General features: G+C 42.3%; 1 protein-coding gene across 2 annotated transcripts in view; it reads left to right on the top strand.

Annotated features, from left to right (window-relative positions):
• kmt2bb (lysine (K)-specific methyltransferase 2Bb) overlaps positions 1-12,076 on the top strand; it is a 26,940-nt gene extending 14,864 nt beyond the window's left edge. For both annotated transcript variants that reach the window (XM_046044167.1, XM_046044168.1), the window contains exons 18-36: positions 550-651; positions 1,184-1,294; positions 1,480-1,556; positions 1,822-2,045; positions 2,125-2,228; positions 2,383-2,520; positions 2,721-2,879; positions 2,979-3,093; positions 3,198-3,276; positions 3,368-3,528; positions 3,633-3,800; positions 3,916-7,051; positions 7,434-7,534; positions 7,619-7,756; positions 7,906-8,158; positions 8,579-8,686; positions 8,994-9,077; positions 11,045-11,174; positions 11,295-12,076. In XM_046044167.1, coding sequence (XP_045900123.1) covers positions 550-651; positions 1,184-1,294; positions 1,480-1,556; positions 1,822-2,045; positions 2,125-2,228; positions 2,383-2,520; positions 2,721-2,879; positions 2,979-3,093; positions 3,198-3,276; positions 3,368-3,528; positions 3,633-3,800; positions 3,916-7,051; positions 7,434-7,534; positions 7,619-7,756; positions 7,906-8,158; positions 8,579-8,686; positions 8,994-9,077; positions 11,045-11,174; positions 11,295-11,570 — 5,664 coding nt within the window. In that variant the 3' untranslated portion in view covers positions 11,571-12,076. The remainder of the gene's footprint in view (positions 1-549; positions 652-1,183; positions 1,295-1,479; positions 1,557-1,821; positions 2,046-2,124; positions 2,229-2,382; positions 2,521-2,720; positions 2,880-2,978; positions 3,094-3,197; positions 3,277-3,367; positions 3,529-3,632; positions 3,801-3,915; positions 7,052-7,433; positions 7,535-7,618; positions 7,757-7,905; positions 8,159-8,578; positions 8,687-8,993; positions 9,078-11,044; positions 11,175-11,294) is intronic.
• Positions 12,077-12,388: the final 312 nt, after the last annotated feature.

Raw genomic sequence — 12,388 nt, 5'->3', positions numbered from 1 at the left:
ATTCTGTCTCTGAGCTCTTCAGGCAGTTCCTTTGACCTCATGATTCTCATTTGCTCTGACATGCACTGTGAGCTGGAAGGTCTTATATAGACAGGTGTGTGGCTTTCCTAATCAAGTCCAATCAGTATAATCAAACACAGCTGGACTCAAATGAAGGTGTAGAACCATCTCAAGGATGATCAGAAGAAATAGACAGCACCTGAGTTAAATATGAGTGTCACGGCAAAGGGTCTGAATACTTATGACCATGTGATATTTCAGTTTTTCTTTTTTAATAAATTTGCAAAACTTTCTACATTTCTGTTTTTTTCTGTCAAGATGGGGTGCTGAGTGTACATTACTGAGAAATAAAAAGAACTTTTTTGATTTTTGGAAAATGGCTGCAATGAAACAAAGAGTGAAAAATTTAAAGGGGTCTGAATACTTTCCGTACCCACTGTATGTTGCTTGCAAAACTTCACTAGACTGTGTTACTTTTCACTGGAATTGATGGATCTTTTGTATTATTACTGATGGAGCGTGTCAAGTGTGTTTTGATTTCTGCTGCAGTGTGAGAAGCTGGTTGATCCCAATAGTGGAATAGAAGGACAACCAGCCTGTGACCTTCGCGCTGTAGGCAAGAAGTTTGACAAAGGCCTTTATACCACGTTGGTGAGTACCCCTGAGTATTTTAACTTTTTAAACCACTGTGGTGCCTGTATTTTTATGTGGAAAAAATTGTTAGTGTTAATTGTATGGGGCTTAATGGATATTAGCCTCTAAATGTCAGTCAGAGATACTTTAAAAGCAACAAAACAGAAAATGCCAATATGTTTGGATTATTACACAGACATTGGGCCTTAGCAAACAAAGTGAAAAGGCCAAATTCCCACACACTGATGATCACATCTACTCACTTTAATAACTATGTTTTTATCCTCAGATTTTTCGCTGTCAGCAGTTTTTGATACACTGCACCTGACTTTTCTGATATGCAAGAACATATTGATTTTCAAAAGCAAGCCTAAGAATACGCACCTGCCCCTCCTCCTTCTTTAACATATATAGAAATGCCAGAATAGTGTTTCTGCATGTAGGTGGTGTTCTCCAAAGGCGTCATGCAAGTACAGTGGTATGGGAAAATAAGGTATGCAACATAATGAATACTAAAAGAAATATTGTTTTTTTTTTTTTTTTTTAATAGAAAATGTTCCATGAAGATGTGGTTCAGGTGGTGCGAAAGAGGCTTGAGCAAGAGGAGGATCTTCCAGAGCAGAAGAGACCCACTGCCCTTGCACGCTCTTACTACTTAAAGGTGCTGTATGACAATAAAACTAGTGCTGAGATTACTGAGAATTGTCTGTAAACGTATATAGATATATATTTGTTTGTTTTTCTTATGTGCTAATGTGCGTGTTAGAACCTGCAAGTGCAACTATGTAATAGTTTTAGAAATGCAGGAGTTGGCATTTAGAATTAACTCATGATTTTTGTCTTTAGCTCCTGGAGGAGGTTTTTAATTGGTTCAACAGCCAAGACCCAAAGGTTTGGAACTCCTGTACCAAAGACTTGCCCATGTGAGTAATGGTTTCCATTTACTGGTTTGTGTGTGTTAATTTGAAAATTAATATTTGCATACATGGCATATGCAAAAAATAATATAGCGCATATATTTTTACAACACTTAAGATGTTGATGTTGAAAAGTGCCACGTGGAGGTAGTCCATCATAATAATGAACTATGGATTGCATATATGAAAGTTACAAGCACTGTTCTGTGATGTCATGGCATAAAAATAAAATGTACTAGCTATTGAACTCTTGAATTCTTTTTTTAAATAGGGGGATGCTGTCGAACGCTGTTCACCCTCCAACAACGGAGCATGTTTACGCACAGTGGCACGAGAGGGAGGAACTCTTGTCCAGTGCACCACTTGGGCTCCTGCAGGAGGACAATGGACAAAGCTTTGATGTAAAGGAAGAAGAGGCTCTTTCTCCCATGTCCGGGGAGCCAACAAGCCAGAACCACTTCAAAACCAGCAGGGCTGTCAGGCTCACATTCAAAGGTAATGATGTGTCAGTTCAGTTTTTTTTAACTTGTGCTGTATTTGGCCCTTTAAATTTTACTTTGATATATTTTTTTAGGGAAAAGGGGCCGGCTTTCAAAAGCTGATTTAGACACCGGATGGTCTAAGGATGATGAGAGACAGTGCTCTTTGTGCCAAAAATATGGAGACCTCAAACCTAATGTAAGTAACCCATTAAGCATAAAAATTAACAATATGTCATGTGTGTGTCATGCCTATGACACTGTAAATACCCAAATTAGAAAGTTATTAATACTGTACATACAGCATTGATTGGATCAAGAGGGTTCATGAATTCCTTTGTGTTGTTTTCTAGGAAGCAGGCAGGTTGCTGTACCTGGGCCAGAATGAGTGGGCACATGTCAACTGCTGTCTGTGGTCAGCTGAGGTGTTTGAAGAGGAGAATGGCTCTCTACTGCACGTACACAGTGCCGTCACAAGGGGTCGCTTGATGGTTGGTTGTTAATTTGCCTTATAAATTGATTTACCAAAGTTTAATCACATGTTTTCCTATACAGTATTACTAGGAATGGGTTTGAAAGATGAGTCAGGCTCTACTCATTAACAAATACCCATTCTTGTAATTGATTGCTGTTTCTTTACTGCTCTGACTCATTTCATCCTTTGCCTCTGTCAATTCCCACCCCCTCTTAGCGATGTGAACGCTGCAACCAGACAGGCGCCACAGTGGGCTGCTGCCTGACATCTTGTCAAAGCAACTATCATTTCATGTGTGCCCGCTCTCGTCACTGTGTGTTCCAAGATGATAAGAAGGTCTACTGCTACAAACACAGACATCTCATCAGTGGCAGGGTAAGTTCTGCTCTTGCAACGTGTCTCTTACTGTATCAGTTTAAAGGGTTGCAGTTTGATGCGAGGTTGCTTTATCACTTGTTTTCCTTTGTTGCACAGATGATAACCGGTCAAGAATTTGAAGTGAATCGCAGGGTGTATGTGGATTTTGAAGGTATCAGCCGCAGAAAGTTCTTGACTGGACTGGAACCCGAATTAATCAACCTGATGATTGGTAAGCACCTTTCTTTTAGCTGGTTTCCTTTGCACTCCTTGACATTTACTGATGTGAGCTTACATTAAATTAATATTCTTGGTATCCACATTGTCACCACATAGGTTCCTTACAGATAGACAGACTGGGTGTGCTGACAGAACTTTCAGCCATCAAAGGAAAACTGTGTCCTGTGGGTTTTCAGTAAGTTGCTATCCATACCTAATTCTATAAATAAATCAAATTTGCTACATAGAATGAAAGCACTTTTAAAACATTGTTTTGCCTTCCCAAGGTGTTCTCGTTGGTACTGGAGTACAGTTAATCCATTGCGTCGGTGCAGATATACATGTACAGTCCGGGAAGTCCGTCCCGTTGTCACTGAGAATCCTGTTGAGGAGATGCCTGACCAAGGAGACAATCACACCATTGCTCACAGCCCCTGTCCACTACCTGGTGCGTATTTTACTACTGAAAAACTGCACTTCATTGGGGAAGATATTTACTGTAAATTGACAGAGAAAGATACTAATAGTTTCATAAACCATTTTTACCTTCAGAGTCTGAAGCCCAAGACACCGATATAACAGAACCCCAAACCCCAACGGAGGAAACCTTTGTCCCGGGACCCCCCCCCAAGTCAGATCACGGTGCAAGGCCAAAGATTCCCACCTATTCCCAAACCAGGAGACCAGCTGGAGGAATGTTCCGACCTCTGCCATCCCCAGGTAAAATATGAATTCACAACGGTCATAACAAATGATTTATATTCACTTATAAAGAAATGTGTTGATCCAGTCAAAAGCACACAAATCTCAAGCTGCGGATCTGATTTCTTCTTAGGAATAACCCAGTTGAAGCCCCACCACATATTAACCATAAGTGATCTGGAGGAGACTCGAAGGGTTCGTCGCCACAGCCCACACTCGCAAGCAACAGGCCCCCGGAGTCACATGTCCTCCCCTCTGGGCCCCCTGCCCGGACCAATCACCCTGCGTGCTGGAAAGTCTTCTCTTCCCACTTCCCCACTGTTCCCACTTGGTGCTACAGACAACCTGATCAATTCTCCTTCATCCCGCCCAGTCGGAGGTAGAAGTGCTTCTTTGGTCCGATGCCCTGGGAATACAATGACCCACTCAGCTTTCTTTCCTCAGTCTACCTGGCAGGACAGCTCGAGCAGCTTTCCCTCCCCAAGCTTGTCTTTCTCCCCATCCTTACAGCATCTACCTAGAAGTCGAATGTCATTTGATCTGAGCCAGCCAGACTCAGTGGAGGTGCCGCATAACTTCTTAGCATCGCCAGAACCTGAAGATGTCTCTCCAGCAAACGGTACATCACCACAGGGGGTTTTAGACCAACAGAAGGGTGAAGAAGAATTTCCCTACGGTTCATTCCACAAGGATCCCAGCTTGAGTCTGGGCCAAGAGATGAGGACAGAGCTGGAAATTGATGAGACACTCCTCAATGAAGGCGTAGCAATGAACTGTGGTGGGCAAATAGTGGTGGAAGGGGATGATCAAGAAGAATTTTGGGGAAGAACCCAAGAGGTACACAAGAGGAAGGCTCTTGTTGCCAGCCTACCACGGTCTGCAGCCTCAGCCAGGGATGACTTGGGCAACACCTCCTCTGATGATGATATGGAGCATTATTTTGACTTTTCGCGGACTATAGTCAGTTGTCCCGGATCAAAAGATCATTCCAAGTCTCCCTCCTCCCCTTCCTCACGGCCTATGGCTCAGCTGGATGGTGTAGATGATGGTACAGAGAGTGATGCAAGCATAGCAACCAACGATGACACTCAGAAAGTTGAGGGTTCTAGTCAAGCTCAGATACAAGCCAAACACCTTAATAAAAAAAGTGTAACCGAATCAGAAACCACAAACGTCACACAGGCTGTTCAGAGTCTTTCGCACGAAGAGTCATCCAGTGAAAAGCACACAGATTCGTCATCAATCACCATCTCAGTTGCCAGCAAAAGACCTACAGATAGTTCACCTCAGGATCCACCTAAATCATCTGATGTTTCTCTGCACATTTCCAGAAACCCTTCACTCAAAGAGCAAAGCTCTGACACTCCGTTAGTAAATCAGGAGACAGCTCTTCCTACTCCAGTTAATGAAACCCTGCCTAACTTACTCACAAAGGTGCCTGAGACCTCATATTCAGAGGATTTATTCCAGGGTTCCAGTTTAGGGTTTACCTCTGGAACACCTCTTGTTCTTGAGAGATGTGACACTAGTCCACATTTAACTGAGATGGTTTCTTTGCTAGAAGGCACACCCCTTGAGAACCTCCAGTCTGAAGCTTGTAAACCGCTTAACTCTGAGCCTGGAAGCAGCCACTTTGTGTCAGCAACCGAGGGCACTGCTGTGTTAATGAACCACTTAACAGCTAACACAATCGAACCATCATTAGCAAATTCTGCTGATAATGGTCAGTGCGCCCTGCTGGATCTTTATCAGCCCTCCACTTTAATGTCTACAGATGTACAAACCCCCTCTCAAGGCCTTGTGGACTCTCTGCAGATGTATTCCTGTTTATCAGGTTTCAGTCAGCCTCCTCTTACGAGTATCACTCTTCAGCCGGTAACCTCACAAGAGTCAACAACCTTCCCATCCATGGAACCTTTGTCTACTAAACTCACCCCCCTTAATACTGTAGTAGACATGACCCAAACACTGCTCAATATTGCCCCTCAGAACGATCCAGTGTTATCAGCTACATCAGGCACTTGTACCCCAGCAGGAACTTGCGGAGCTGTCACTCTACCAGTCTACGCCACACAAACACATCCATTGGGATCTACAGCGGTCACCATTGTTTCTTCCTCAGCAGCAATAACTTCTCTCTCTGGACTTTCAACACAGTGTTCAGCTCCAACACCAGTTCAAACCACCTCAGCCCCTGTCATCTTAAATGGTTACAGCTCTTCGTCTCTGCAGAAGGAAGCTACGTCTGGTCACACAATTTCCATCAACTTTTCTACGCCCAGGCCAGTGTTGGAAGCTCAACAGCCAGTGGTTCCCCAGGCTTTACCTGGACATGCTATTCTTACTGTAAAGGAGGTGGGAGGTCCAAATGTGGATCCTACACCACATGTCCTGCTTGTGAACCGCCTTGGACAGATCTTCGTGAAAAACCCGGAAAGCAACACCTTCCAGCTTCCCACTCCCAACTCCTCTTCCTACAACTGTGTCACTCAGATCGCCAGCCTTTTGCAAAGCAATGCACTGTCAGCTACACTAGCAGCAGCTGGTAATTTGACTGCTCCACCCCCCGGGGCAAACGTGGCACCAGCAGTTCCTCTTTCAGTTACACCTACAGCTCAGAATCCAACCACAATTACACAGCTACTTGCTCACAATAGCAATGGTGCAGTGGCATCAGTTAACGTGAAGAAGCCAAGGAAGTCTGCAAAAATGTCACAAGAGGAAACTGTTCCAGAATTGAAAAAAACAAAGAAAAAGAAGGAGTCGAGTGCATCAAGAAAATCCAAATCCTCCAAGGCCCCAGAGCAGTCTCCTCTGTCAACTGAGATTCCTCCCATGACTCCTGCTGAAAGTGCTCAAGCAATTATCAATCAAGCTATGGCAAGTAACTACACCCCCAAGTGGAGTGGGCTTCGAACACTTAGCCCCTCCTCACTGGTTTTGCCACCTGGCCTATTAATCGAACCGGAGCTTCCAGTGTCGCCTCACTCAGAATCACCAACACCGGCACCGGCTCCTGCACCCCGCCCTCGCACTCACGTCCGCATGAAGAGGGTGTCTTCGCTTTCAGACCGCATTGTCACAAAAAAGTCTAAAGTTGACTTCCTGCAGCCAGAACCAATTGCTGAGGAAGAGGAGCGCAGCAGACCTACCTTTGCAAGCATCTCTAGCAGGGCTTCAGGAGTCCGCATCAAGACCCCGACAGTGAAAGGAGTGCTGAACCTGGACGAGTTGAAGGAGGAACATATAAGCGATTCTGATAGCTCAGGGTAAGATTTGATTAATCTTACAAGTCGATTATTATTATAAAAATAATGATTATTTTCATTAATGAATTGGCAAAGAAAAGGGCAGAAAATCCTTACATTCGATAAGTTGTAACCAGCAAATGGATGGCATTTTAGTTTGAGAAACGATTAACCTATTTTTCTCAGTAATTTCAATGAAGCTTCCATGTTGAACCTACTTTTCCCTGCTTTATGAATTCCATATTTTTGGATTAAAGCATTGGTGTTCCTGTTGTGGCTTCTGGAAACAGTAACACAGGAGGACTGCTTTACAAAGCAAAAGTCGATTTCAGATAAGACAATAAATATATGTGGAATGTTTTGTGTTTAAAAACGTGTTTAAAAAACGTTTGTACTTTCTCAGATCAGAGCCTTGGGATTATATGTGTCGGGGCGATCAAGGCAAACAACATGCTTGGGAACCAGTGGGACACAACACACTGACTGACTGGAAGAAATACTCTGGTAATTTTGAGTTTGAACTGCTCTGAATCATTCCTGAGTTTACTTTCAGTGTGTGAAAAGAGTGTATAAAATGTGTTTTCTTAGGTGCCGCCTCCACCTCAGATAATGAACCACCACTGTCTGACGAGGATGAAGAATTTCCAGCTAACAGAGACCAGCCACACTTAAGATTTGAGATAACCAGCGATGATGGTTTCAGTGTAGAGGCAGACAGTATCGAAGGTAAGGCTAATAATGAATAAGAAGTATTTCACTCAGAAACCTTCAAATTATGTATCATGTTCTCAAAATAATAAAATTAGTTTCTCAACATGGTAATTCTGTAACCATTTATGTTTATTATTCACTTTTTGACACAATTTTCCCTTCAGTGGCTTGGAAAGCAGTGATAGACGCGGTGCAGGAGGCACGAGCTATTGCAAGGTTGAGACCTCTGACCTTTCAGAGGATCACCGGTGTCCATATGCTGGGTCTCGTCCATGACGCAGTGGTGTTCTTGCTGGAGCAACTTCAAGGAGCCCACCGCTGTCAACGCCATGCCTTCCGTTTCTTCAAACAGTTCAGCCAGGAGGACGACCTTCCTGTTAATCCCAGTGGCTGTGCCCGCTCTGAGCTGTACCTCAGGTATGTACCAATTACTGTTACTTTGTACAAACAAACTGTCACAGCAATGAACCATAAGCCTATCACGTTGTTCAAGTGAACATTTTCAGTGTTGTTGGTGGTTAACAGTACTGCTAACAGTAAATTTTTTTCAGTTCTGATACACTGATCAGTACTGCTTATTGATCTTGATTTGTTATTTTAATCTGTTCTGTAGTCCTTATTTCTAAATTTGGGTGGGGAAAGTACAGGTTCAGAGTCAGGTTTAGGTTGCTTTATTTTTACCTGTAGATAAATGTATCTTTGAAGTGACACCCTCACATTTGAAAATAAATACAGACAATATACAGTAAAGAAATGAGAATATTTGATGTTTTACTTTTTGTATTTTACCTGAATGCTCTGATGGTTTCATACTCACCTTCTTTTTTCTCTTTGCAGGAAGTCCACATTTGACATGTTTAACTTCCTGGCTTCTCAGCATAGACAGCTTCCTGACATTGGGCCTTATGATGACGAGGAAGATGAGGTCCTTTTGAAGTCTACAAGGTCAGGCTTCACCCATTTAGCTGTAGATTTCTTCTGGGTTAAAATGTAGTTTCACTTTCACAAGCAGTGTGCCCTTTCATTTTAAAATGGAGAGGTTTCTCTCAAAAGTTTAGCTAAGTTTATAACTTGCCTTGACTTGTGTTGGCTGCAACTTGGTATTGAAACTGTAATAACGGTAACCTTTTAGATAAAAGGCTAAATGCTGTCCACATATGTTTTAATATTTAGACCATTTTGCTTTTTAAGAAATTACAAAATTATCGTTTCTGGATGTTTGTGGGGAATTATTGTCTGCTCTTCCTGTTAGACGGGCTACTAGTTTGGAGTTACCCATGGCCATGCGCTTCAGACATCTGGAAAGGACATCTAAGGAGGCTGTAGGCGTGTACAGGTCAGCACAAGAACTACATTTGCAAAATAATAAGAATTCTATGTAATACTTTAAAACATATTTAATTGGGTTATCATGTTGTAGGGCCACCTGGAGACGACAATGTTGGGTTGTAACCTTTTGGGTGGCAACAATGAAATTGCAAAGCAATTTTTATGTTTGTTTGTTTGTTTTTTTTAATTAATTAATTTTTTTAACATGATAGTGCCCAAAGTGACTCAAAAGAAGATGTTGTCTTGTCAATAAAGTGCTTACTTTCAGGTACCCTGTGGATACTACAGAACCAGAATGTAATAAAGGGAATTAATTCTCTGAACCTTAAATTCTCTGAACCCACAGAGAACAAAAAACATTATGAAAGTGGTCTGGTCAGTTCTTGATCAGCATCAGATGAAACATTACATTAGTCATGCTGGTGACCACCATGACTTTCGGAAACGGCCTCAAACCTTCCTGGGAATATTGTCTCTTTGTACAAGGATGACTTGTGCGAAGTCTGGAGTCTTGACGGCCATTGACTAATCATTACTTTAACGTTTCCTAATGACCAATGTTTTGTGGGGTTATCTAAATGGGATTTGAAACAATTTAGGGAACATTGTTTAAAATTTGTAACTTTAAAGGAATGTACTGCAAAAAAACCTGTATATAACAGAGCATCTGTGTAGGCTGTGTGCCAATATGGATATTCAGACCAGGCAATCTCACTAAAACAATGCAAAACCTAACTATTTCATCAGACAAGTTTATATAACCAATGAAAATAATGGTGACAGCATAGCTAAGCCGTTTCACACAGAGTAGCTTCTGGCAACAACAGCTGTTGCCCAGATGTTTCCGTTTAGTGGGGAAAAAACAACTAAAAGAAAAACCCACAGCGTCTTTGATACATAGGGAACTGTTGACATGAAGTGAGACTGCTTATATTTCCACACCCTCATTTCCTAAAATGGCTCAAGTTAATACTAAATACTCTGTAAAAGGGAACTTTGGGAAATTCCTGTCCAGAAATTGGCTTACATGTACACATCGGCAGATCAATACACAGTTGAAACAGTTGTGAAACTGTTGACCTCTTGAGCATGCCTGCAAATGACCTAACTCAGTAGTTCTTAAGATGGGGGTCGCAAAAATTCTGCTATAGACACAAATAGAAAAACTAGACGGACTATAGATGTGAATGGAATCACTTTGGGTGGACACTGTAAATATTTTTAATCCAGTAGGTGGTGGTAATGCCAACTACTATAAAATGACAAAGAAGAATCAGGCGGAAAGCGCTTTGCAGGTTTGAAATCACAAGGCGCACAGCAATGCTAATTTTTTGATTGAATTTAGAAAAGAGCAAAGCCTGCAGTTTTTTAATGTTGCTAGGCAACCACTGAATCAGCTGTCCTGTCAGTCTAATCAAACATTATAGCGCCAGTGAGCTGTAGCCTAATCTTTGGTTTGCCGCTAAGTAATAACGGTCATATTAGCAGAAACTTGATCACGACTCACAGGTATGTGTCTTTTGTTGCTAAAAATGTCTGCTTTAAAAACAAGAGTGTCTGAGGTGTACAAACACGCAGGAGACAGGGAAAGGGAGATCTGTGTGGGTACATGAGACCCACAGAAAGAGGAGACACTGTTGGTAGTAGCCTACCAGTTGTTCCAGGGGCTTCGTCTTAATGATGGTCAGTTCAAGTCTTATTTTAGGGAACAGACTGTTGCAGTCTCAGGACAATCCAAGCAACTGTAAATTTTCGTCAGCATAACTGCCCGTCTCTCCGTTCATTAGATTTAAAAAAACGGGAATGACATTGGGCACAACTTGAATTTTTTTCAACTCAGGGCACTCATTCAAAAAAAGAAGGGGCAGCAGGTGGCCAAAACGCGAAATATTTAACTTCAGAAAGGGGTCGGACTGCCAGAAAGGTTAAGAACCCCTGACCTAACTAATGCTGATCTTTGTGCGTCTGTTGCAGGTCTGCTATACATGGGCGGGGTCTTTTCTGCAAGAGGAACATCGAAGCAGGGGAGATGGTTATTGAATATGCGGGCATCGTCATTCGCTCAGTGCTCACTGACAAAAGGGAGAAGTACTATGACGGCAAGGTGGGTCGGCTATCTATTCATTTGATCAGTTTCATTGTGATGTAGGTCACTTATCTTAAAAAATTGCAGGTTAAAGTTGAGAAAGATTAGAGGGATTAGGTTTCCTTTTTGCCTTTGCAGGGCATTGGCTGTTACATGTTCCGCATCGATGACTTTGATGTGGTAGATGCAACCATGCATGGCAACGCGGCAAGATTCATCAACCACTCCTGTGAACCTAACTGCTACTCGCGTGTGATAAATGTGGAAGGCCGGAAGCATATTGTCATCTTTGCGCTTCGGAAGATCTACAGAGGGGAGGAACTCACCTATGACTACAAGTTCCCCATCGAAGACGCCAGCAACAAACTCAATTGTAATTGTGGGGCCCGGCGATGTCGGCGTTTCCTCAACTGAGATGTCCCTCGTATGAAAAAGGGGAGGATCCTGTTTACTAGTAAGCCTTAAATTAAGGTGGCACTGGATTGGGCTTGGGGAGGCAGTGGATAGTCTGCACAGCAGGGGGAATTAGCCACTATGAGACTCGTCAGGAATATTTGGCTGTTCAGAAGTGATATGTGGACATTCTATGGAGTGGAGTTGAAGAAGAGGAGAACCTGCACAGAAAATGCATTAACGTTTGTAAAGGTTTCTTGCCTGATGTGTGTTCTCAAGATAATTGTGCTTGTGAAGAGTTGGCACAGCAACGTCATCACAACAAATAATATTGTTGAGGAAGTGGGGTTGGTGGTCATGACAACAGGTCACTTAAACCGGATATTTAAAATGTCAGGGGGGTTCTTGGATCAGTATAGATTATACCAACTGAGTTTATTTTATAACACACGTCAAGCCTTATATGTTTGAATCATTGCTGAAAACCTATAGCTAGGTTCTAAGAGATTCCTTATGTTTTATTCATTTCTGGGCGGGTGGGGGGGTGAGGGTGTCTGTGTGTAGTACACTTATTGTAATCATGATTGCTCCATTCAGTGGTGGGAACATTAGAGCCCCATCCATGCAGTGGTGAAGTCAGTTCTTGAGCCATACATTCACCCAAACCTTTATTTGTGTGTTTTATCTTACATTTAACACTTCTGACGTTGTTAATATTTGTTCTTTTTAGACTTATATTTTTCATGAATAACAAAACAACCATGGTGCTAAGCTTTGAAAGGTCTTTTAAGTCTTTAGTTGGACTGAGATGTCCTGCAAATCAGGAAGTGTTTAGCTGT

Source organism: Micropterus dolomieu, linkage group LG03 (genome assembly GCF_021292245.1).
Source record: "Micropterus dolomieu isolate WLL.071019.BEF.003 ecotype Adirondacks linkage group LG03, ASM2129224v1, whole genome shotgun sequence".
NCBI lineage: Eukaryota > Metazoa > Chordata > Actinopteri > Centrarchiformes > Centrarchidae > Micropterus > Micropterus dolomieu.
Note: the sequence above shows the minus strand (reverse complement) of the source record. Positions and strands in the feature narration are given on the sequence as shown.